The sequence below is a fragment of the Nothoprocta perdicaria genome, unplaced genomic scaffold, assembly GCF_003342845.1.
Source record: "Nothoprocta perdicaria isolate Ctin4 unplaced genomic scaffold, notPer1 scaffold_0, whole genome shotgun sequence".
Taxonomy (NCBI): Eukaryota; Metazoa; Chordata; class Aves; order Tinamiformes; family Tinamidae; genus Nothoprocta; species Nothoprocta perdicaria.
In genome coordinates, this window is record NW_020454092.1 from 1,205,439 (window position 1) to 1,233,347 (window position 27,909).

The 27,909-nt window shown below is 38.1% G+C and overlaps 1 protein-coding gene across 2 annotated transcripts in view; it reads right to left on the reverse strand.

Moving 5' to 3' along the window:
* The window catches only part of MYO3B (myosin IIIB), a 173,407-nt gene that overhangs the window by 14,335 nt on the left and 131,163 nt on the right, over positions 1–27,909 (reverse strand). For both annotated transcript variants that reach the window (XM_026046103.1, XM_026046238.1), the window contains 2 exons: positions 25,646–25,709; positions 24,629–24,764 (listed from right to left, as the gene is read on the reverse strand). In XM_026046103.1, coding sequence (XP_025901888.1) covers positions 24,629–24,764; positions 25,646–25,709 — 200 coding nt within the window. The remainder of the gene's footprint in view (positions 1–24,628; positions 24,765–25,645; positions 25,710–27,909) is intronic.

The window sequence follows — 27,909 nt, forward strand, 5'->3', positions numbered from 1 at the left end:
TCCAATACCCTTTCTACCCACACAGTACTTGAATCAACTCATGAAGCAATTTTTATTCAGAGATAACTGAGAGCCATTCACTTTCTGCAGCCACACATTAACACACAGGAGTACTTGGCTTAATCTTTGATGAAAAATGTTAGGTTCTGATGTTAGGTTCTGATGTTAGGTTCTTCAATAAAATAAGCACATGATTGATTTTTCTTTTCGTGAGAAGTATCAATTCCTCATGCAGGTGCTCAGCATCATGTACCTTAACTGAACACGTAGGCTTGTGTGTAGACAGAAGTAAACTGAAGATAATAAGCAAAATTTATGTTTTCAAGTAATGTACAAAACAAGTCACTTCAAAGAGGCCCATAAATGTTCATTTTCAAAATAAAATTAAATTACAATACAGCAAGAAGCAAAGAAATATGACTTGTGGACCTTATGCTACAGTTCATTGTTTGCTTACACAAGGTACAGTGGCAGGAAATGATCTCCCTCTCGTCACGCATTTCATTTTTGATTAGGTGATTTTGCATTATTTGGAACTTCAAAAAGCAGCCACAAAAATAAGAGGTGCCAAAGAGTTTTTTTTTCTCTGAAAATGCATTTTTTCTAGAAAAAAAATTGCCTACAACACCACATACTGCAAAGCAGGATTTTCAGTTTTTACTGCAAACACACATGCCAGCAGTCTATGTGAAGTCAATGTGTTATGGTACTGCATAATGATGGAGTATGTGTGGACTTGTATGACTGAAGCAATAGTTTTTAAAATAAAATATTAAAGATATATCCCTTTTTACCAATATCAACATATTACCCTTTTCTGATCTGATTTCTGGATGGTGAAGTCAGAAATAGTCAGAAGTAAATGTCTGGTGTTCTCTCTTGTATTGCATCACTGAAGAGGAGGTCAAAGCTTTTGTTTCATGTAAGAGCCAAAGGAACAAAACTAGTAATTCTACCTGCAAATGAACTTTCCTTACTCTTTTAAAGAACTTTAGATATTTTTGTAGTTACTAACATTTAAACAGAGACTTGTACACTAACTCAGAAGGACTCAGCATGACATATTCAGCTTTCATTAAACCACAGAACAGGTAGCAAGTGACACTGGTTCTCACCTTCCAGACAGCTTAGTAATTCTGACTCACTGTGTGTAACTCATGGCAACCTGGGGATAAGAAATACTCTGCTCCTGTCAACTGTAACCAAGCTGGCAACCAGCAGTATTTCTAAAATCCAGTAAAGTCTAGGACTATTCCAGTACTTAGTATCCACCAAAAATTGAGATTTTGGCATGAACCAATTAAAAAAAAATCAGTCAATGAAATCCCAATGAAGTGTATCAGCTTTTTTTGATATATCAGAAAATCTTCCAAACTACTGGCTTGAAATTGAGGCACAAAGAGCTCAAAGTCAATAAAATGATATCGCTAGACTTGCCAATGTGCATAAGAGGCTTTATCTTTAAAAGCAGCCTGATGCTTACTTGCATAAAGTCCATATTAAGTTTAATGGATGAAAATGATTAAAGATATGTGAAAGATGTTTCTACTTTTTAACTATCAGCATGCCACATCGCTAAAATTCAAGTCTGCGTTCAGCTCTGAGTACTCAAATTGTACCCTTCTTTATTTCTAAAGGGGAAGGATTTCCAGTTAGACCATATCCATGAGGAAGAGAAGTGTGCCAATGAGAACAGCAATGAACAGGCACTAACAGACCTTCTTCAGAAAGCCTCAAGGCTCCACTACAAAGACTGCAGCTGAGTTAGAAGCTGTCTGAGCTTCTTTTTTAGCACATTATTTCTTCACTAATAGTGGAATTTTAGGGCAACAGAAACTTTTTTTTTGTGAATTCAGGTCATGTTAGCTAGTAGTTTCAGCTGAAATAACATGAAAAAAAACTTCAGAGATGTTGAAACAATTCATTTTGGCATCTCAAAAACAAAACATTTTGATTTTGTCACAAGGGGACTCCTTTCCCAAAACAGAGGAGGTAGTGCTGCCACCGCTGATATCCAAAATCTCAGTGATTAGGCCATGTTCTTAGGTTGCGAAAGATGTAGCTTCAAACACCTCCTTTAACTGATTTGGTAGAGGGACCTGAACTCAAACATCATGCTTCTCAGGAGAGTAACTTAACTGCTGGACTAGAAAATATTCTTAGATAGGTTTCTCAGCCTCATTTGTTGAAAGTGTCCCACTTTGCATAAAGTAGTTAAATATTCATTGAAACAGAGACTGAAAGCCAGGTGCTGGCCCCCTTTTCCTTTGACTGCTCAAATTACCACGATCTCAAGTCAATCACATGCTCTCCGTTTCTGTGGCCTACTTACTATTTAATGTACATTCTACTAACGGGAGAAAGGCGAGAAGGAGAAAATGCTTTCTGCTCCGGAAGTCTATGGCTGCCTTGAGCACAGCCCAGGCCAGTGGAAGCATGGGCAAGTGAAAATGTTGAGCCTTACCTTCAGAAGGACAGTACTGTAAGGTAGTAAAATATCATTTCCTAATGTGTGGAGTAGTTAAAAATAAAGTAGCTTAATGACAAAAAAAAAAATAGTATTACTTAAAGAAGAAAGTAATGACACATCTGCATCTATTTGTATCCAGCATTTATCCCTATTGGCACAATTAATAAAGCTATGCATAAATCACATGAAGATCATTAAATCCACTGGTTCAGGCTGCTGACTAATTGGTAAATACACATTTGATAAAAATGTAAAATGTATGCCAAAGGCACATTTTAAAACTGGTTTTCACTTAAAATTTCTCTGCTTCCCAACTGTTTTTTTCCAAGAAAGCTTCATTTTCATGGTTATTGGTGTTAGGGAAACAACACTGTCCCAAACAGTGCCAAAAGATCTTAGGCTCTACGGTGTGTGAAAACAAAGTACCAGCTTTACCACCCTTACAGAAATTAAAGATCTATTTATCTATCTAGGGAGATTTTCTAGGGTACCTGTGAATCTAAGGTGTGAATCTATGATCAACTGCTGAACACATCAGTAAATTCTTTCAGGCATTTCAAGTCCTTTACAAATGTGGTCTTTAGCACTTGTTCTGCAATGTTGTTTTTATCTTTGAAAAGTCCTATGAAAGAATAGTTCGAATGAACATATCATTGTGCTAAGAAATTTTGATTGAGTCAAATCTGTCAGATTTAGATATAGGAAAGATCCAGGAATCACAAATGTTGGTGCTTGGAGCATACAGACACCCTGACACCACTGAAATTAGACACAAAGAAAAATTAATTATAAAAAACCTGAAGGCATGTGACCAGCTGGGGCTGGAGGTGTCTACCCCAGCACGCACATCTCTGAAGGTCACAGAGGACTCATCTCCACTCTCTTTTGGGCAGCGTGAAGCCTCTGCACCCCTCAGTCCATACACTCACACCCTCTTCTCAGAGGAGCCAGGAGGAAAAGAGGCCACCATGACTCAACCACAGACTATGCAGACAGGGAGCCCAGCAAAGCCTTTAATGCCTCTTAACAAATCCATGGAAAGCCCAAACGTAAGGGTCTTTTTTGCCACCCTCACTGATGGCTCTGACTGTAGAAGGCCCCCCTACATCAAACAATGCCAGAGGGAGGGGGACCTTGGGAGCCAGCCCAGTGCTCCATCTGGGCCTGACCTCAAGTTTTCTGTATTTACATTTTTTCCAAAGCATGATTTAGAACAGATGTCACTGGACACCACCACTGCTCTTTTCCAGGGTTGGAGTAGAAAATCATAGCAGAAGAGGGAGATACAGAACAGCTCTATTTACCTTACATGAAGATACTGATCTGAACAGAAAAGAGAGGATAGAATCCACTCATTTTGTTCAGTTTACCTGGACTCATATCCAAATGTCAGTGCTGTTTTCTTTCTAATAAGACTCAGCAAAATTCTTGGTTTGATTGTGAATGGCCTTATAACTAAGCAGAGTCTTTTGGGACAGGGATGGATTAGGACCATCTTGGCTTGTATTCTCATTCCTGCCGCCGACTTTGACAGCGCCTGAACAACATATTCAAAGCACTTGCCTCAAACCACACTTATGGTGTGCATGTTTGAAACAAAGGATGAAATAATGTTGACAAAGAGTATTATGAAACTGATACAGCTTTAATAGTGGCTTAATGAAAGGAATGAGAATATGAAACTCTCTTCTTTAGACAATGCGTGGTGAAATAAGCTGTCCGCAATGGAGGGAAAAAGCTCAAAAAGAAACATTTGGAAACAATACAATGACATATGGTTCCATATGTTAAATCTATACTGCTTCGTAATTCCTTCAGGGTAAAATTCATCCTTATCCTGAGCAAATTCCAAGTAGCTCGACTTTGACTGTTAGAATGAAGGAGAGAGTAAACTCTGCCCTCCACATATAGACCGGCCACAGTGCTGTAAAGCAGCTTCTTTGCAAGTGCCATTCACCCCTTGACTGGAGCTGCACCAGTAGATGCCTAAACCAACAGAACAGCTGGAGCTGCTTTCAAAGTTTTGCACAAAGATGCACAGTGGTGCCCTTAAGGCACCACCCACGGCCCCAGGACAGTCGTATTCCACAGCACTTTCACGTGATACCTCTACTGTCCTTCGGTTTGTGAGATACACATTTTCCACTCTCATAATTTCTGCTTTTGTGGAGTTTATCAGTTCATGGGTAAGGGATTGGGAGAGGAAATGTCCTATAATATGCAGCAGCAGCTTTTACGCTCCTACAGTGCAGGTGACCGTGCACTGTACAGTGTACAGCACAGATGGCCAAAGATCCATCCCACAATGAAAGCTCCAAATGCTCTTAACTCAACTACGATTATTACTGTTAGTGTAATCTTGACACCTTTTGGATGGCTGTATCTCCCACAGAATCAGCTCATGGTATAGGTAAAGTGGACAGCTTCCTAGGTTAACAAATTGTTGGAGACACCAAAATGGCCACAGTCCTGTTGACTCTGCCAGAGCTCTGGGAAGCCAGGCTGCCTTTTCCTATTGTCTCCCATAATTCAGACACCCACTGCCAGTTTTCCGCATTAATCCTTATGTAGCTAAAGTTCTACTACAAATCTTTTCACACAAGAAAGGGAAACTTTTCTCGTGATCTTTACTATCACAATGCTTATTGATCGGATGCTCCAAGTTTAAGGCACTCCAAAGATGACACACACTACTGTTTGCAGCTCTGCCTTGTCACTGAAGTGCAGCTCAGTGGCCATCTTATAGTTCAGTTAGGCTGTTATGTTTCAGTTTGCTTGTTCATCACCGTATTGAACTTGCTTTCAGGAGCCAGTAGTTAGTCGCATTCACTGATCTATGCATATGAATAGTTTTGAAATTATACATTACTAGAAAGTTACATATTTGAAAAGCATGCCCCTACCAGGCTGTCTGATGGGAACAGGCCTCTCTGTATTCTGTAAACAGGCATCTTTACTAAGACCATCCTTACACATTCAGTCAACCTCAGCAGTTCAAGCCATCTGCTACCGGTTTCCCTACCTTGGTTTGAACTAGCACTGCTCTTCCAGAAGACAGTCATTTGTGCAACTGACGTATACTTTGAGATGAATATGATGGAGGCAGAGATTTCACATCTCTGATTTCCCTGCTAAAGGCAACAGGCATCTTTCAAGCTCATATGAAAGATTAAGAAGTACTTGCACGAACTTCTTCACCTGAAGAACAGGGACAAGAGCTACCGAGAGAAGAACTACAAAAGACAAAGGATGCAAAGAAAGCCTTTGGGTCCAGAATCACAGCAAACTTCCATAACAGATTTTTGACCACTCTGTTCCTGGAAGGCACTAAGCTATTCTCATTGCTAACCCAAGCTGAGTCCTCCTATCTGAGACAGTCAACCCTATATACTAAACATATCTACACAGGTACCATACTCCCTGCACTCCAGGAATGAAAAGACCTCCCTCATTGTGAAATCCTCTTATCTCAAGGGGGAGAGATGATTACTCCTCTTGCAAATAAATACAACCAATGACCACTCTGACCTTCCCTGGTTCTGGCCATGCAGGCTCTTCCATGGTTCTGTTAGAAACCATTTAAAAACTGAGTCAAGATGAGGCCATGGAGGAACATTGGAAGGTATGGTAGCTCCTCCACATTTTATCTCCAAAATTACTAATTTGACTAGTTTTTCATATTTGATTTTTTGCATCTTTTTTCCAAAAGTCAATACACTTAGAGAGACTATCTCTGCTTGTTTGGTGCCTGTGACTCTTCCATCAGCATGTGAACCACCATCAGCAGCGTGTCAGCCTAGGCTGATGATGAGAGTGACGCCTGTCTTCCCCCAGCATAATATATGCCTTTTTCTTTCTTTTTTTTTTCTCTTTTAAATCTGAACTTGACATTAGCTGCTTTAGACCATCACCAACACTCAGAAAATCCCTGTCTCTTCTTGTTTAATATTTGGAAATACTTAAAGAGTTTGAGGAAAATATTTTCATGGAATACTTGATGCAGAATTGCTCCGAGGCAGATAGACTTTTTCAGTTAATATTTCAAAATTGCTTCAAGACTGGATGAAGCATTTAATGAAATGCTTCTATGTTTTAATTTTCCAGTTGGAAAATTAAATTCTCTTTAATATTTAAAGGGTCTTTTATAAAATAAACAGAACCATTAAACACTACCTGGGTTGTTCTGCAGGGAAGGAAATGGCAGCAGACATGCCTGAAATACAAGGCCCTGCAGCTACTCAGCAGTCCATGGAACAACTTTGGTTAGTGTAATCATATCCCTCTATCCCAGAGAGGACTTTCCCAACAGAAAGCACAGAGCCAGCGTACTCTAGCCAGATATTTAAAAGGATGACTGGAGAAAAAACCCACACCAGTTCACCCAGGACAAAGCTCATCTTCTTCTAAATGACGGGGTGACGGGTGTCCTTATGCAAAGTCATCCTTACCCTGGCTGTCAAGAAGGGTCACTCACAGCAAGCAGCTACTGCATTCACCCAGCATTTTCTGAAGAAGGACAAAAAAAAGACGGGTCTACAGCCCCACTCATCATGTGGCTGATCAGCAAAATTGACTTTACCTGCAGCTACAGAAATCTCATCCACATTCTTTCTCAAGTGACTGCGCTTCCTTACATCAAATCTCCTCTCGCATGAAAAGGACACTTCCCAGAAAATGGCACCACATATATGTGGAAAAACTGGCACTGCTTTGATGTGTCGTTGCATCATCTGCCTGTGAATAGTATCACTGTAAAAATGGACTGAAGATTGCAGAACCTCTGTGGCTTGCTGGTGCATCAATAAAACAACCCTGTGCCGATCCCTCTGATTTGACAGACGCAACAGCAACACTGGAGGCTTGTTCAGTCTCCAGACAATTCTACTGCCTGTACAACTGCACCACCACCTTAGCTAGGAAGGCAGAACACTGGTTTTCTCCATGTACAAGACTTGCTTTTTGGTGATAGCTACTTGCTGTAATTGCCACAGAAAGAGACAGGAAGCAGCGACTGACATGAGGGATTAGAGTTGAGTACTTCACAAGACTGAGCAAGGACCAACATTTTAGAATTTCCTCTCTACTCTGGCAGGCTCCACTGTGTATCAAGGTAGTTTTGGTGTATATGCACCCTAACAAGCACAAGCCAAGGAAATTTAGATATTTTCAAACCATTATTTAGCCGGCATCAGTAAACCATACAGCTTATTATCTCACTTTCAAGACCCTGCAATACTAGCAAGTCTTGTAATAAACTGTCTATTTTTCTCATCATTCAAGGGTAACTTTTCACTGCAAGCTCACTTTTCCTCTGGTAGCAGCATACATTATTGTTTAATATTTATGACAAAGACTGGGGAGAACCCAAGGTCTACAGCCTTATAGATCATGATACACTAAAGGCATCTCATATGTCATGTCAGGCCCATGTGCCTGCATGGCTTGTTAGGCTGGCACAGCCCCGCAGCTTCTAGTTCCAGTTGCAGAGTATTTGCTACACTGCTGGTAACACCCATCGCAAAATACTTTCAACTATAAATTCCAGAACAGTGAATTATGGAAATCTAGCCTGGCTCAGACACTTAATAAACTCATGAATCATCGTGACTACTTCTGCCCAGGTAAGAAGTTTCCTATGAAGCTGGAAGCAGCATTTTTCACCCAGTGTTGCAATTTGTATATGTGTGTAGACAAAAATCCATCAGGATTCCCATGAATGGGTCTGTTTTATGGCTGAGCACTGTGACATGCACCTATAACTCAGGCAAGTTGCAGACCATCTGTATTCCTTGGCTGTATATCTTGGCTAATGAAAAGGAATAATCTCCATTTTAAAAGTCAATGGTAAGAAGATTTTAGAATGATCGGAGATGTTTTGACAGAAAGTGATACTGCAGTGACACTGTGAAGTACTGAAACCAGAATCTGCCCTACGATAGCAACTCACAGGCTTATACTTGGTTAAAAATTACTTACTATGGTTGAAAATTGTTAATTCTTAATTTCTTTTGAGAATCAGGTCTTAACTTTGCAATGACTTCTTTTTCATCTGCATGCAAGATTTTAAAAATAGGACTGGTGTTTCCTTTAATTAGTATTTGATACAGTATTAATATTCCTATTTATCTTTTACATGCCATATGGATTAAATTCTCATTACTTTTGATCTTAATACTTTTAAAATATGTAAATCAGCAGACAGACACCCTCTTTAAAGCAGTGTTTGCATACCACATCCATTATTGCCTTGGGCAACAGGAAAATATCTGCATTGCTAAAATTTCAGAATTGTGAGGAAATCTTAAAAAATCAGATATTAAACTGATCAATATGGACAAATTAAGTAATGAACAAGTGAAAAAGAAAGTCCTTTAGATGCAGAAGTACCTAGAAATGCAGGCATTAGAAGTATCCAAAGACCACTACAGAGCAAATATTTTAAAAGCATCCAGTTAGGTCATTTCTAACTTAAAGAAGAAGGTTTTCACAGATTGAGCTAATCCTAGGGGTAATATCATAGTAGAATACTACATTGTTTTGTCTTCTAAATTTGCCTTTAATCTCAAACATTTATAAAAAGTGATTTGTTTTCATATTTATAGATGTTATCTTAACTCATCTTGTATTTTCCCATCATAAAAATATCCTGCTCATGAATTGATAAATGATAGGTGACAGATCTTCATGTGCATGTATTTCAGTTTTGGGAGAGGAGAAATCTATGGGAATATAAAGAAAAGGCAAGGAGGATACATACGACTGACTGCTTTTCTTTCATACTGTACGAAATCTCTGATGACACAGGAAGGATTTGCATCTAGCACTGAAGGAACATCTCAGTTGGGTAGTGTTAATGAACATGCTACTGCTAGCCTGAAAACAAAAGTCCATTCTAGTCATTCTATGTTTTATTTTCCTATACCAACATATTTGTAGCTAGGTCTGTTAAATTTCTGCTTACATATATACTGCTTAAGTAGATGCCAGAGAGTTTTCAGAGGAAATTAAGAATATACAACTGCAAAAAACAGGGTTGGCTCCTGTCATACTGGGAGGTGAAGGGAGGAGACTGTGTAATTGCAACCACATCCCATGTCCCAGAGCATGTGCATAGTGTTCATCCATAGTATGTGAGTATTTTGACAAATGCCATTTTCTGATTAAAAAAAGAGAAGAAAAAAAATTTTTTTTAAACTTATTTTTAGAAAGGCTTTTCAGGGAAAGTGGGCACTGAAATGTCCATTTAGTCGCTCTTCTTATTATTATTTATATATTTATTTTGACCTGATCATTAGATTATTAGAATGTCCACCGAAGTCCTTGGGACCTTCTCCACTGTCTTGACTAACTTTTGACTCAGTTAGTCCTTAACAACTAAGAACTTAAGAACCGCAAGAACCTACAGGACCGAAAACTGCTGTTTATCCAACTGTCCATCTAAAGAAAAGGAAACATCCCCTTAAATTTGATCATATCAGGCCACATTTGGTAGGGTTCATGCTAAATGTAAACCCGAGGGTGAGGTATGGTACAGTGGTGGGGTACACACCATGACTTCCTCTGCTGCACATCAAGGAGGATATTCACAGCTGGCTTCCAGAGAAGACAATGAAAGTTTCAAGAGCAAAAGAAATGGAAACTTAGTCTTTACTCTGAACAACAATTTTGTTTAAGGCCTAATCTGTATCAGCAAATTCTATTAGTGCATTACTTTTTACCATCACCTGGCTTGATAAAAGTCCACAATCAGAAGAAGTATTGCTATTATTTGACCAGAAAAATTAATTCCATCTGGCAAACTGCTTTAAGAACTTTGCAGCAAGGAGGTTTGCTGGCATACATCTGCAGTGCAGTTGCATTTTCAAAGCCTTCCAACAGCAGGCACAGCCTAAGTGGCCAGTTCTGTGCATGGCAGTTTTTCCAAAGAGGAGACTGCTAAGCCTGCTGAACAAAAGCAGGCTCTTTCAGATGCCCCCAGTCTAGTGCTAGAGTAAAAACACATTTGTTTCACAGAAATCTGCAGGCTGTAATCATCTACATACACCAAAAAAGGCACGAGTCCCCTTAGACTTTTAAGAATCTAATAAGCATTACAAATATTACTCTGAAATTCCTATGCAATTAAATTAAAATGCTTATCCATAAAGAGTTATTTGCAAAGACATCATTAGGAAAGTATTACTCATCTAAATAGTTAATTGTGCATTCACAATTATATTTAGAATAACTAGGTGACAATGTCTTTAGCAATTTGCATTTCCTTTATAAGAGTCTTAATGGGACACTATAAAGCACAATGCAAAAATAATCATTTAGTTATTCTATCTTAAGTGCTTTGTGTACTTAAGTGCTTTGTGTACTAACTGTGTACACCACAGTTAGTGCTCATTACTGTTTCACCATACAGATTTTATATCATCTTTGTATGTATGTGTCAAATAGGTCTTAGGAAAGTCTATTCCTAGTCATACATTTGCCTATATTGTTCTATCCGGTTTATTTTTCATGTCAGATTCTGATTTTAAGCAGTCACTTAGGATCAGCATTTGCATCTTTTCTCTTTTTTTTCATATTGAATTGTCTTACTTCAGCAATGAATGCCTTGGACTTCAGCATGTGTGAAAAAACACTAGTACAGCTTGAAGGATTGGGCCCTTCATCGAGAACCTCTGTCTCCGAGTGCTGCTCTTGTTATATTCAGTAGGAGGAGATGCTGCAAATGAGCCTGTGAAAATCGGGTGTTAATAAATCAAGGATCTCTTGGCTGCTGAACTCACAGTTCTGTTCTCTAGTTAGTTCACAAGTATTTCATATCAAAGAAATGCAAATGCAAAGGTTTAGAAATAAAGGAATAGCTTTCAAATATGAGGCTAAATAAAAAGCCTGACAAGTAGTACTCTTTTAATAGTTTGTATAACTTCTACCCAGTTTCCCTTCCTCAAACCTAAGCATAATGCTATACAGCAGGACTTGAGTTCACTTTCAGCTGTGCTTCAGGTAGAAGACTTGACTTTATTCAGTGATAGGGCATCTACAGAAACTGCACTAGTATTTCACAGAAGTCATCCTATTAAATTAAATTAGCAAAACTTTGCCTTACTGTGTTTTTTTTCTTTTTTTTTTTTCAATGGTGAGAATTGGAAAATCCTGCCTCCATTCCTGCAATTCCACAATGCAAGGCACATTCACAGGAAAATAGTTGTTTTCAGAAAAACCTTTGCAAGCATTTTGCCAAGGGCCACCTAAGCTCTGCATGCTTTGAGTGATGGTGGAGGCATGCTGAAAACTTGGGTGAGAAAGAATTTATTTGGGACTCCTGTATCTGGTCAGTTCCCCCAGGAGTTGAGAGCAGAAGCCAAACACCTCCGCACCTCAGCTGGGATGTTATAAACTCACAGCAAAGAGATAAAAGGTACTGGAGACTATGGACACTCCACAGGCCACACAGGAGAAAGGACAGTTCTCACAGTGTCTTGCCCTCCTGACCCAGCAACATAGGTTGCACAGATGGATGAGAACCAGGCACAATCAGGGTGACAAAATGACAAAGTCTATTGTTTTCAAGGGGTTGGACTGTTTCAGATTAGCGATGACTTCTTTTCCTGCGCCCTGATAAAAAGGGGTCCTCGTTTCAGTTCTAGATCACTCCTGGCAAGCTGGCTGGGGGCATGCAGAACACAATGTACCCCAGACCTCGCACGCTGCTGCCTTCCTGCTCTGAGTTTTGTCATCAGTTTACACGAAAATAGGCATAGGCCCATCCCACCAAGACTTGTCTTGCTCAGTTTGTTTTTGTTTCCAAAGGTCCTTCAGGGGAAAGAATTTGGTCAAAAATCCAGCTCCATTTATTCAAATTGTTTATAGAAAACACACTTGGGGCTCCAATCTGTGGGAGCAATATTTTTAAATGCTTGTGTTTTTTTTTTTTGTCTTAGACTTCTTGTTCTTACTCAATGTTCTGATGTTGGTATGAATGAGCCAAACAAAAATGCAAGCATTAGTTCAGCTAATGTAATCCAGACACAATGGGCTAGATTTACCGACCAGCCATGCTTATTCATGGCGTAGGATGAGGACGGATGACGAAGTTAAGCATAATAGGCTTAATTTACAGTTGCCCTGCAGCCTCTTCAGAGAACATCCCCAGCACGGAAGGCCTTTCTGCTGGATGCAGACTGTTCTGTGTTCCTGCTCTTGGGATGGGAATCATTCTAAGGCAGGGCAGCACAAACCTCAACACAAGCCACAGGGATAAAAGGCTGCAGTATAAAATGAATCTCTTCCTCGATATCCCATCCTTTTTCTCAGATTCAGTCATCAATGTAGGAAAACTCAGTAGATATGGAAACACCTATGGCTATTGTTTCTGGGCACAGTAAGAATTGCAAATCCAAAGGCAACCAATGATTTTCCTACTGCTGACAGAGATTTCCAGGGAGAATTTTTTTAGATAAAAAATCCACTGCCACTGCCAAGTGCCAATGCCACTTTTTAAAGAGAACCTTACAAGGGCACAGGAAAGTAGACAAAAGGATGTTTCCTTCCCAACCTTCTCGTGTTATTTCTTCATTAGCTGCAGCCACTATCCAGAGACCAATCTGGGACATACTTTGTCTTTCAGCAACAAGGCATTAAAGCACTATACCTGCAACAGCTCAGATCTTGATAATCCAGTAATATAAGTTGAACCTCAAACACTGATCTTAAATAGTCTGACAAGTGAAAAGTAAATATGGTCTCGGTCCTCTGAAGCAACTATCAATTCTGGTAGAAAGCATTTATTTTTTTAAGATTCATGTTCAGAAAGCAAAGCCACACTTTGTTCCGCTACTCATGAGCCTGCATATTCCTGGAGCTGTGAAGAGATAATTAGACATAACAGGGAGCTTTAGAAGCATTAGAAGAGTGCGAATTTGACTCAAAACTCTCGCTAAATTTCTATGTATTTGGAAAGCTAGCTAAGATCAACTCCCAGGTAATGGGACTAGATGAGAATAGTCTCAGGTCAATGAATTCAGGCCTGACTCAGAACATCCCTAAATTACAAAGTGCTCTTGATTAAGTTCAAACTTGAACAAGAAAATGGAAGAAAATAGAAAAATTACTAGGAAATCAATCTACAGAAAAGGATTGAAGATGTTTTCAAAACCTGAAACTGCCTGAAAGCTAAGCTTGAGTCTTTTAATTTAAGCTCTCAGTGACATCTCAATACAATCCACGAATAAAAATTACGGCACGATTTGATCCAGCATGCATTCACAATTTTAGAGTGTTTTATTTATATCCTGTTGAGACCACCAAAATTTTGAAGAACTGCAGCTTACAAAAGGTAGAAGACATCACGCTTGTAGGGCTGTATTGGATGGGACTGCAGATATTGACAGTATAAAAGAATGCATGTGCTAGAGGTCCAGGCCGACTAATCTTAATTTCTCATATCTCAGTGACATTAAGTATGGACATATTTTCCTTTTTTTTTTTTTTTTTTTTTTTTGGTTTGGATTGCCTCCAAAATTCATAAATAAGAAATAAAAAAGGGGGTAATGAAGGAAAGGTTGTCTTCCACAAGGGAAACTCTGTCTTATTTCATCTGGTCTGTTCTTTATCTTCAAAGATTTTGGACCAATTAATGCTCCAGCCTTTGAGAGGCATGCAAGTCCCAGGCACTGTGAATAACTGTTGCAAATAATGATATAAAATGTTGCAAAATAATGATGCACTGATGCACTGGCATTACTGCAAAGCAAATAACTTAGTATTACCTTCAACATGCAAAACTGCATACAATAGCAGTTCTAGAGAAAATCGTAATATACTTCATCGTTAATGTACCAAGTGTTTGTCTCTTATTGAACCTAGTCACTAAATTCTCTTTTTTTTTTTCCCCCCATCACTTTTCACCTCATGTTCTTCTTTCCTCCTCTGTCCTGCATTTCTAGAGGGATTTCTTTTTTCCTTTGATGATATCTTTTTTCTCCACTGTGATGATCCTAATACTCTTCTCACTTGTTTTTATCTCAAGGCCACCCATCTCTGCTCTCCTCTACAGGGGAACTGCTGCATGGCTTTGCCTTTCATGAACATTGTTTTCTGCCCTACTGATGCTCTTCTCCAACAGAAGCCAATTTCATCTTTACTTACTCTCTCTGCAAAGTGACTGATCCTTACTGCTCTTCTGATTTCGCGTGTTGGATGATGCATGGTTTGTTGGAAGAGGAGGATTTTTGAGTACTAAGACTGATTTTCTTCATGGCAGCATGATTACCTTGTGCTGTGTTATACAACCATGTACATCTCTTTTGGATTAAAATTTTGAGGCTGCACTTTCCTTATTCAGGTGAAATGAGATAATGAAAATCTTGTTTCATTTGCAACGAACACCTTGTGAATGTTTCAAAACAGACTACAATGCACAAACAGAAAAATATACTGTCTTCTCTTGTAAGATTTCATTTTCTCATTTCATTTTTCTACAGAAGCTAGGCTTCTTTAGTTATGAAGATGAAGAATCCATTCTTCTTGGACCCTAAGTCATTGATCAAAAGGCACAGAGCGTGAGTCTTGATACTGTAGACAGAAAACTGATACATACTACAGACTCTACATATTTAGCTGTTCTGACCACCACTGCAAGAAGTATGACCTCATAGGAAGGTTGCCTCAGGCGCAATATTGCTATCAATACCAATTGCTACTTTATGAACTAAAAATTAATTGCAAACACATCGACAACAATATATGAAAAGAACTCATATCACTAGTCTATAAGCCTGCTGAGCAGAATATGAGGTTTCAGCCCAAACTGGAATCTTACATCTATGTCCTTTTGGGACATTAGGGAAGGTTAGATGTGGAGTCAAACTTGTTATATTATATTCACCCATCTCTGAGAATAAATGAATAGCTCAAAAATTTTTGTTACACAAATGTTCCTTTTACCTATTTTAAACTACAGTTTAAACTGGTTATTTTGAATTTTGAAAACTACATCCACAGATGCTGTCATTCAAACGAGTTCAGAGTGTTTTTGTAGAACTGCAGCAAGCTTTTTTTTGGCAAAGCAGCCTTTCAAATATCAATAGCTTACTGCTATTCATTTGATAGTCATGCTCTTTATCATAACTAAGGATATGCAGTAAAGAACAGCATAAAAAGATTGCAAAAAAAGCAACTATACTACTTTGCTGGAGGGCTTTTTTGGTGTTTGCAAATTCCAGGATGAAAAAAAAAAAGGAGGCTGGAACAGTACAGTATTTCTTTGCTCATTCTGAATGTGACTTTTAGGCATGTGCATGAGGCAAACACAAGCAGACTGGTGAGGCAGCCCCCAGAATAGCGCTGCATTCACAAAGATAGGGTCAGAGAACCAAAGTGTTCCCATCACATCCTTGAAGAGACAAATTTCTTAGTCTATAGAGACAACAGCTAGCTGCAACTGAACACAGAGCACTGCCTTAGCTCTCCAGCCTACACGCTAAGAAATTAGAGGTACTCTGTCCTTCCCCACAGACAAGGAAGGACATATATAACATGACTGCTTCTTCCACCGCTGTTCTTGATGCCGCTGAGCCACCCCGCTGTCTCCGCACTCTCCCCTTCAGAGGTGGCCTGGCTGCTAGAGCAGACAAACAGGGCAAGCAAGGGGCATTGCTCACCACTTGCATGGATGTGTTTCTTGCCTTCTTGCTGACACAGACTTTGCTTGTGCGTCTACACAAAATACTCTGATTTGTACCAGGCAGGCTAAATCTTAAAGAATTGGACTTGGAGGAGCTGTTTTCAATATGAAAATGTTTTAAGGAAGAGAAATATTAGAATTCATAAAACTGTTCTTTCACATATCTCAGTCTCTGACTGAGATATGCTTATTGCCTGACTGAGCACATGTAGGAAGCAGCTTCTCCTTCCCATACTGGCAGCAAGGCAATCACTGCCTGTGATTCCGGCACTTCCCTCCCCCTGGGGAAAGGTGCTAGAAGCAGGGAAGGTGGGAGCATTGCCTTAGTCTTTTGGTGTACTGCCAATGCCAGCCAATACAGGAGCACAACTGGTGCCCACCAACTCTGCAGAGGCACAGAAGATCCTTGAGAAAGATTACCCTTGCCTGGGGCCAGAAGTGAGCTCTACAAGCTAGTAATTACTGCTACAAGCTAGTATTTGCTTTTGCAATATTCAGCTTAACTATTAAAATCAACTGGGATTAACTGAGAGAACTGTATGTAAAACACTTTTAGTGATTAGAGATACAAAGGTAAGTAATGATGGACAGCAAGGGAACAGTCACTGGCATGAACACAACTGAGACGTGAATGAATAGTTGATAGAAGGCAATTTCTTTCCACTCAGATAAGTACTCAAGTCAGGTCATGATTTACTGAGCTGAATATCTGTTTATTAAGCTCTAACTCGTCGTCTTTAGATATTCACACATGTGGCTGCAAATATTTTGTCCTGAATATTTACATTTATTTATCAGCAGCAGTATTTTATTTACTGCTTTTATTTACTTCATTTATTTTATTTATATGCTGACTCACCATGTAAATGATCCACTATGGTCAATGTTTCTAATCAGCTGCATATGATTTTTTAGTAGTTAACCACAGTTTTTTCATGCAAAAAAATACCCAGACTAGCATGCAAAAACATCTGAAAATGCAAAGCACTTAAGATTTTGAAATCTAAAATTATTCAGAAACAAATTTGTTAAGTATTTTTGCCACCATCACATTAATTATGTCACTATTTTTTACCACTGTGTTTTCTCTTAATAGTATCTATGGAGAATTGTAAAATGCAAATAATTCAGGAAAACACACAACATCCTCTAGAAAAAAAAAAGATTTGATAGCAGTCTTTTAATATCTATGTCCTTTGGGGACATTAGGGAGCAATAACAACAAAATTGTGAAGTACTGTATGATTAAAAATCTTTTAACTACCAACAAAGAAACAGCAAAAAAGAAATGCACCAACAAAGCCGTACTGAAGACAGAAGAAGGTAAACTGTGACATTATATGTAAGGGAGAGAAACTGAACCCCTACTAAAATCTGTGTTTATGCTGTAGCATTATAATGTGTTTGTTTTTCAACTTCTTTAAATTTAATCCTCATATTTCATACTGTTAGTTTCCAATATTTCACTGTGAGATTTATGCATTCTGTTTTCAATGCAACGCAACCTGTAAGAGCTGAATGCCATCATATTACAGAATGAGCAATGACAGCATGTGTCTGAGGAGAACTTTTGGCAGTCTATATGTGCTGGTTACTTGCATCCTATTTTATATCTCACCTTTGATACTAATCAGCCACAGCGGCAGGTAAAATCTTTTCTTGCATCAGAAGCAACCCCAGCAACCAATCCACAAGTAAACCAGCCCATAATGAAATTCACTGCCTAGGGCTACACATGGAGCTAACACATTCAGCAAATCAAAGCTTATATTTATCACCTGTCACTATTTGTGTCTTGGTCTATGGGAGGGGGAAAAACAATTAAGGAGCTGAGAGGTGGTGAAAATAAACAATTAAATAATTAAATAATTAAATAAAGCTTAAGAACAGCCTGACTCCTGTCTCAGACTTGTTGACGTGTTACCTTCGGCAAATTGCAGTCTGCAAATGACTCCATCACAGGGTAGCAAAAGGTTTAATGAAAAGCACTGATGGTTCGTGAACCAGTTCAGCACAGACACACATCAGCAGCGCATGTCCCTGCTGAAACTTTACGCTGGGGTAAGAGAAGTTCAGCTGACTTCATTTATGCCTTGTGGATAGATATTCTGCATCCACACTGGAATTTTGCATTAAACTTTGGAATTTTGCATTAAAGGACTGAAATGCTGAAACAGAATTTCCAGCAGGCAGGGAACTGCCCAGGATTTTCCTGGTCTGGGCAGGTGATGGTCCCCCCTGCAGCCTCCTCCAGGTCCCACCACATTCAATGCACTGCACAGTAATGGCTTGCTTGGACCAAAAAAATCCAGCTGCTTAATCACGCAGCCTCACAGCTCTGGACAGGCATTTATCATTTCTTATAATGATGGAAACACTAAGATCTTTTAAAGACAAAGTTCTGGTTTCAGCTTTTTTTCTCACATTTTCTCTTATTTTCTCAAGAGAAAAAAAAACTAAAAGAAAATCTAAGCATATTTCTCCTCCAGTTTCTACTCATTCATTTGTAAAGCAAATTAATGATTTGGAAGTGTGATTTCTGTTTTCTATGTCCAAAGCTCAGCACGCATCCCAAGGACTGAAGAGGTCAGTAATCCTCTAATATTCAGTCTTTTAAGGGGAAAAGAAAGAAGAAGCCACTTTTTCTCTAGCTCAGGCCCAGTCAGAGTTTGGATCAAAAGCACTAGAACACGCCTGTGGCAGGATCTTTCCATGGGAAATTCCTTACACAATCGTACCACAGCAACAGCTCCACTGCCTGGGGCTTCCCTTGGAACAAGACTAAGAGGAGCAATTCCTCAAGCACAGTGTGGTACATAGGACACTACAGTAGCAAGAGAGCACCATGGAGATCTCACAGGCCTCTTCTGGTACAGAGCTACAGTCTCCTCAGTGCTACCAGATGACACCACATTATGCCACCTTGGCCCTTCCAATGTTGCCTGTAATATTCAGAGTGTCCTATAATGTTCCTATTATTTAATACGCATTTTATCTGCAAAAGAATGGCCAACCTGAAGCTGACACACTCCGAAACCCCAAAACAACAAAAAAACCCAAACCAAACACCAGGTGACATGCAAGAAAATTTTTATGGCAATTTATTACAGTGAAGAGACCCAATTCTGTCCACTAGTGTGATTCTACTGACTACAGTTAAGCTTTTCATGAGTTACATTTCTTTAGTCTAAAATTAGTTTCACTGGGACACTTAAAAATGATGAAACTCCTGATTAAACAACCAAAAGTAATTCTAAATAGACTCTAAATTCTTACCCTTAAAATCCTAAATGATGTCTTTCTAAAATTAATGGCCTCCATGTGTTGGTATCATTTCATCCACCAATAACATCTAGTCAATGGTCCAGGCAACATTTCAACTGTATGATGTAACAGTGATTTTGCTTTTCATTTAGATCAAGTTTGGTAAAGTGGAAGCATATAGGAAGCTGAATAACACAGAGAAATCCCTGAAGGCCTCTGACTGATGTTTCATTTGCAAAAAGTGGAGAGGTATCTTTGATTACAAGACATACAGATCTTGATACTGCATCTTGTGTGAGATATTGCCCTTAAGAAAGTCCTTACCAAGTTACTAATGCCTGAGAAATTGCCTTTTTCAAAACAATGCACAAACAGAAAATAAACGAGATCCAAATAAAAATTATCCCATAATACTAAACTACTATACAGAATAGGACAGTTCCCTACATTTAAGCATCTTTGACTTTCAAGTGAAAGACATGAATTCAAGACTGCACTCTACTGCTGAGATTGAGGCAGCTGGAAGACTATTTTCAATAATAATGTCTAATAAAATTTTACTCTGAAGTAAAGATTAATTTCCCAAGTATATTCTCTGTGGCCTGAAAAGGATTTTGTAATTCACTCTGAGTTCTGTACTGCAATACAAGAAAGAAATGCATGTAGCTATAATCAGTATATCTAAGTACCAAACTGTTTTGTTGTGATTGTAAAGACTGAAAAAGGACTGCCTGAACCGCGGTTTATAAGTTAATTTGAACACTATTACACACAATTGCCAATAGATATAGTTTTTAAATATGCAAATATATTGTAACTGGCTGCATAAGTCATATTTCTAAGTATAAATATATTCAAAGTGCTTTCCATGAAAATGTTTTCCTTTACCTTTTTATGGAAATTGTTTAGATTTAGATGGAGAATTTAACATTACCATTCTCTTCTCGGAAAGACAATATCTGAAATCAACGCAGTAAGCAATGCTAACATCTTTACAAAATGTTTAAAGACTCATTTAATCAGTTTCTTCACATTTAAGATTTCATACTGGCTAATTTAGGAAACATTTTCCAGGTACCTACCTGAAGCATGCAGTTAAATTGTATGAAAGGTACTGCCTGTGTTAGGAATGCCTCTTACAAATAACTGCAAAAGCGCAGCCAGCTACAGCACTTGTTCACATGAAGACTGTGATTTTAAAGCACGTTACCAAGCGTGAGGGAGCACAGGATAGCACAGAGCCAAGGCAAGGAGCACAGAGCCAAGGCAAGGACTACTTTGTTCAAGCACAGCACAGACTCTACTAGTTAATCAGGAACAGCTAACGCAATTAAAATGACCAGTATTTGCTACCTGGAGCAGCTAAGAGTATGTCAGTTGAGGCTAAGTTATTTCCCAGTTTAAACAATCTGGAAAAAAAGGGCCTTACCTTTGAGCAGGAGCACTACAGAAGGTCTCTGGTTGTTTTGACCCAAACTATGCACTTACCTTTCCATTACTCTTAATTGTACCTTTCACGTGCATTGCTGTTCTCATAAGACACACCTAAATACACATTAACGTGCCCTGAGATAGCTGACTTTTCAATTTTTTGTTTTTTATAGGCACTTATTATATACAGCATTCAAATTCAGCAAAACCTGTTTTGGCATATAGTGCCTATAAAATGTCTTACAAAAGACCATAGATAGTTTCCTTCACTTCAAACAGCTCTAGGGTGACAAGATATTTTGTGCCCCAATCTCTCAGCCCCTGCTTAGGAGAGCTTGTGTGCTTTCAAAAAGGGTTTTGCAGAATCAGTAACATAATTCTCTCTGCTTTTGTGAATCTCATTATGCCCAATAAGCAATGATTGTGTTTTCTCTCCAGTGGGTCTGCCAGCTACCAGAATAAATCAAGGTTTGTGTTTATATGCAAAGAGAAAATTAGATGACTCATTTTAAACTAAGGAAAGCGGCAAAGGACTTTCAAAGATAAAAAAAAAAAAAATAAACAAACAAACAAGCAAGCAAACACAACCCCCTTTTTCTACTTTGGAGACCCCTGTGACCTCCTATACAACTGTCTCTTAATCTTCTTTACAGCTACAACACATAGAAAAACTGTTCATGAAAACAAGATGAACTAGGGGCTATTTTCTAAAAATGCTTCATGGATGAAGTTTCAACAAGATTGAGGCCATGGGAGAATGAAAGTTGTATCACTGTATTTAAAAATGGAGTATGAAATGTCTGTGTTAGTGTTATGAGTTATCTCATTCTCTGGCCAATGCATAGGTAACATTAGCTTTCCTTTTTAAAACATACTTCCTTTTTGTCTAGGAAAGTGTCAGTTAAACAGACTTGGAGCCAAAGTTACATTAGTCAGTTCCTATGATGCACTCATTAATCGTATCAAACATTTGCACTATCTATTTCTCTGCGTCAATACCACAGCTCAGCCTCTGGAGGTTATGTTTACATGATTTTATTTCTATCACTGTCACCTTGCCACTAAAATGATTCATTTTTTGCTTTATGCTTAATACTAACTGGACTTTCATTTCCATCCTAACAGGAAAGAGTATCAGTGTAACACAGAAAGCCCTGGATGGATCTTTGGCATTGCTGCTGGCCTTTCCCTTCCACTCTGGCAGTGCCAAGGGGAAATCCCTGGGCAGTGCAGAGCCAGTTCCTTAAAACCTTATACCACCACAGCACATGCTTGCACTTAGGTGCAGCGTGTGCAGTTTGGCCAGACCTCTCAGTCATTTCATGACCCAGTCGAAAGCCTGTTGAAGCCATGGCAGGAGGCTTTCATTTCTGCACTAATTACTAAGTACAGTCTTCGCCAGATTTTTGTGCAAAATTTCCTGCTCTATTTTCCCTTTGCGTCTCCAACACTGTGAGCCAGTAGCCTGAGCAATTAGGTTGCTGGATGATAAGCTGTGACTGACTAGTCTGCATTATAAATGCAGCAATGTAATTCCACAAAAATGTTCAAACCCTTATGAACCATTTTCTCCATTTGGGTTCTGACCCCCTTAACTGCACTGAAACTGTAGGGCCCACCCTACCAGTACCTCAAGGCAAATGAAGAGCTTATGCTCCAATTTGAGGCACAGAGAGTGCCCCCTCCAGCAAACATCAACGCTGCTTCCAAGTTGGATCACAGATGAGGGCAGATCCCTATCATGCTCTTCTCCATGCCACTTCACAGCATTGCCATGAGGCTCATGGCCTAGGACTACCTGCAATGTAACTTACAGAGAATTCAAAATCAATGCACAATGTTCTACAGTAATGCTTAATTCTGGCAAAAAACAACCAAATTCCACAAACAGTGCCTGTATTCTCTGGACCACTTAGTGGAGAGCTTTTTTTTCTGAATAACAGCTTACCATAGCTGTAGCCTACATTACAGAAAACAGGTACTTTACACTGTTCTTATTCCAAAGATAAGCTCCATGCTTGCTATTTCACTCAGTTTTCATCACAACTGTAACAATATTCTATGCTTAGAAATATATCTTGTATAATAAGAATGAGCAGAGATTGAGCAGAGTGTGAAAGAATCTGAATTTCTTCGTACAAGGTGTGCTTTTAAAAGCTCCCAAGGAAGTCATTACTTTTCAACAGTTTTATTTCCTTAACAATTACTCACTGAAGTATGATCACACTAAAGTATGATCACATATCTGAGTATCATCAAACTTTACCAAGAAATGTCTTATCTTTTTTTGTGTCTACATGTTTTTTTAAACCTATATATTCCTTAAATAGCTCGTATCACTGCTGCATTCATCTCTTCTTTAATTGGTATTCTTCTATCACATCATATTTTTGAAGTCTCCTTGAATTATTGGGTAATGGTCCTGAATTACTTGATTGCTAAGCGTGTAATTCTGCCTATTTTACTGTCTTTAAGTAGTTTACTTCAGATGTGGTGTGATTGATTTCAAGGAAACTAGCTGCACGGTAACATATAAATACCCTGTGAGAGTAAGGACGACAGATTTGGGCCTTGATTGGGCCTTCCTCAAGAGGGTTTGCTGCAACGAAGATATTTTCATTTGACAGGTTTATTGTTTAACAAGCATTAATTTAAAAGAGTAATGTACATCCTCTGCAGTCTCACACCATGGATTCAAAACCCATATGGACTGACACGCATGAAGAGAGTACAATGGATTCCTGAACCTGTTGTGTTTTCACACAGTTCTGTCTTTAGCAGGGAGAACACATCATGCCTGTATAAAAGTTTGAAATCATTGAATAGGCATTATTTCCCATACAGAAGCGCCTACTCCTACAAATACTTGTCTTCTTAATGTTGCATCATACATCGTTTGAAGAGACTCTCTGTAAAGTTTAAAGAAGGAAATTGCAGGATTATGGTTTAAGTATTCAGATAAAGATTGTAGACTTTCAATACCAAAGGTCTTCCACTAAATATGTAAGTAGAAATGTTACGGTATGACACAAAGTAATAAACACCTCATTTTCTAGAATAACCTGGAAATTAGTGCATTATCTTTCATATTTTGGCTCTAGTTACAAGTATCACATTATCAACCTACTGTGGAAGGTATTTTATAGTCCAGCATGGGAGTTTATATTCAGGGATTTTCAAATACAGAATAACCACAATGAAGAATAAGAATTTCTACAGGTAATGCTTTCCTGGAATATTAAAAGATAAATTAGATAAAATGTAAAAGAAGCAAACAAACTTTGCAATGCTTTACTTCAAGTTTTTAAGTTGATCCTTCACCATGGTAAAAATAACTTACCAGCAAATAGAACTAAAAAACATTGCAGCATAGATATTAATATTATTGCAGACTTCCTTGTTTTGCAGCCTGAACCTCTGCATGTGTAACCAAACAACTTGTCTTTATGTCAAATGTGAGGGCATAAAGTTGTGACCAGTTTTCACGTTTGAGGCTGGAAGACAAAGGAAAGCTAAAACTCTTAAAAACCAATATGATTTCATTAAAAAGTATTTCAATATTAGAAACCATGTTTTACTTCGAAAATTTTAAAATCTCTGTGCCTCTACCTCTTTATGTAGATATTTAGGCTTGAAAATATGAGGAATAAAGTTAGTTCCTTTATGTTTCCTGCATTGCAAGGGACTGTTAAAAAAAATCATTGGTATATAAAGCAAGTTATATGCAGAAAAATAGCTTATAAATAGCAAACAAAAGTTCTTTCTTATTTTAATATATTTCTTACCTCCTTTTTTGTGGAATCTCAAGGGACTTGACAACTGATGATTTGGAACTGACTGGCATTGGCTAATTGACTGTGTATCATTCATTTCCAATGAGTGTTTTAGAATAAATGGAGAAGCAGGAATCTCATCCAAATCCTTTCAAAATAAAGAATGTTGTTTTAGGAACATAAATGGTGCATTGATTATACCCTGCCACAATAACGTTTAGTTGTGATCTCATATAGAGCAACTGCACGTTTTCAACAATTCTGTGTGAAATGCCTAATGTTATATTACATGAGATTCGAGTGGCTTTCAGCAACACCGACTTAGTGCCCGTGCCACAAACATTTATTTACCTTTTCCATTTAACTTATTTATCCCAATTTCTCATACAGTTAATCGTAGCATGCACTGTATGCTGATTTCCTCTCATAGTTAATTTGTATCTTTAGAAAAAAGCTATAGGAAGGTATTAATCTGCTTAACATTTCTAAGTACATCATCCAAGGGATTTTGTTTTTTTAATCTTACATATGCTCAGCAGAGTTACTGGCAAAAACTGTACATTTTCTCCATTTCATCCTTTCAACATCAAATGGTAAGCAGCAAAAATTGGATCAGACTTCAAAGACTACGCTGTGCTCCAAGTCACAGAGCGACTCCTCCATTTCACATATTGAATTCGAGCAGGATATCAAAGTGCTACCAAAGAACCTCAGGTCCTTACTAAAAAAGAGGCTCTAACATCTGTAGAAAGTGAAGTGCACAGACAAATCACCTCAGGGAGCAGCTAGCATTTATTCTCAGCAGCAAATTTCCAGCCTTTTGATTCTCTTATTCACTGTACCTCCCTGTCTTTCTACAGAACTAAAGTTCTTAGCAAGCAGGCTTTTGTCTCAAAGACTTCAAAACAGCACTAACGGTTTCATGTTCAGACGACTATGCCAAGCAGCCACGAACACACTGCAAAACTGTGGACTCAGGAATTTGAAGTTATAATGCAATGTTATTTTAGAATCTGAACTTATTAGTACCTTTTCTGTTTGTTTGTCAAGAAAATCAGGCACCACAGGAGCAGACTGGTTACCAGTTTGCTGCCTAAAAGCAAAGAAAAATAAAACATGTAGTTTAAATAATATAATTTTTTTCATTGCTACAAAAGATTTTCTGGCATACACATTGTTGATCTGTTGATTTTTTTTCCATTTCCCATCCCCCAATTTCTACATATGCACATATGATTAATTCAGAGAAAATACAGACCAGTTCCATTTCCTCTTATAAGGAAGCGCATGTTATTAAATACAGTAACTGCCTAGGAGCAATTAATTTGTCATTAAAAATTTGTGGATAAGTGCACATGGGTAAAATAAGTTTATGAGAATTCTTCAAAATTAATCTATTAAAATTAATTTGAGATGATTATACATGAAACATTCTTTTTTCCTTCAGAGTCTGTGAAAAACTGTTTTGTTTCCACAAAAAAAAAGCACAAATAAAAACACCCCACAAACACACACACAAACCTGGGCACTTAGAAAACACAGCAGAGGAGGAGGAGGTGAAACACATGGCTTTGTGTCCTCCCAAAGACGCATGGGGTTACGCACAGAGCAAGGAAGCGTGAGCTCTGTTATTCCTAGCCTGCCCTTTTGCTATTCTACCCTCACATGTCATGTCACCATGCAAACATTACAGACCAGCTCCTGCCCTCGCTAAAGCTAAACAAAATACCATAAAACCTTCTGCAGGCCCTGATCCTTGTGGGCAGGCCTTTGAAGCCAAGGGCCTTCTTCAATATTGAAGTCCGCATAAACAAATTTTGCTCTCTAGTTATGCAAAATCCCCCAAAAGATGCTATAAACTTCATCTGACAGATTAAAAGAAAAAAAGGACTCATAAAAAATATCTGGTAAGTCCATGGTCCTGAGTCTCAATAAATCCAAGATTTTCTGTCTGCCAGAGGTTTCCTCACCCAACCCTCTTACAACTTCCTGAAACTTAAAAGGCACTTGCATTTCTACCTAGGAAAATATCTTAAATCTAAGTTTCAGTCATACTTGTCAGTTTATAGCACATATCATAACTTTTTCATAGATGGCAAATGTCTTTTTGAGGAACTACATAGCTTTTACAGTCATATAAAGTTATTCAATGCATTATAAATATAAATACAATGAATGCATTTCAGCCCTTGCACTCGCAGTGGGAAGTGGAAATAAAAAGGATAAAAAAACGCTTCAGCAATTAACAAAAATTATACCATATGTTACCGTAACCTTCCTAGTCATTTCCTATGTTTCAGTCAGCTATATTAAATAGAAATAACTCATGTAACAATATAACAAAACACTGGACTTTAAAGAAGTCTATTTACATGCGTAATTTGCCTTTTAAAAGGTATCTTTTAAAAATACTTCCAATTAAAATACTACTACAAAAGGGCTTGAAACATTTTAAACTATTATCTATTGAACCTGAAGGTTGTATATTACCATGCATAGATATTAGATCATAGATTTGTTTTATCCTACCCCTAGAAGCTGAAAAAAACATTTCAAGCCTTACACTGCAATGGAGTTTAGGCTCCTATGTTAATTAAGTCTGTCTGAATGTATTAACCCATTTGAAGGAGCTGACTTCAGTTGTTTCAAACTAGTCACCGTGATGATGGTACTGCTCGTGTCAATAAGCTATTCCAGAGAGCGGGAACAAAATGAAGCAATAACGACAATTTCCTTTTTTTTTTTCCTTCTCCTGAAATGCTCTTATTTTGTGACTACTGTTTAGAGTTTCCAGTTAGGTTTGAGGGTTTTTTTTCTTTATTCTTTGGCCCTGAACAAGAAATATTCTGCCTAAGATATAATTTCAAATTACAAAGTTATTTTTCTTAAACAAAATACAGGGATTCATTTAAAAAAAAAGAATTCTCATTCATTCTCTGGGATGCCTCTCACATAGTAAAATATAAAATATGGATTTAATTCAACATTGCAGTTGTGCATGTACTCTGTGATCTCTAAGTTTTTCCCTACAACTTCTCTCATATACATATTTAATTATATAATATTTATTTTGTGGGATTATTTGGATAACTTGACACTTTCCAAAATTACACAAATATTTTTGAGATGATTCATTTCTCACTCCTTTCTCATTGAAAAAAAAAATCCACATCATCCAGATCTAATCTGATCTAAAAAATATGAATAATCCTCAAATATTGCTGGGGGAGGGCAATCACAAAATCAGAATCTGCTGTGGGACCAGAATGTTGCCAATGGCTTACAGGGCCAAA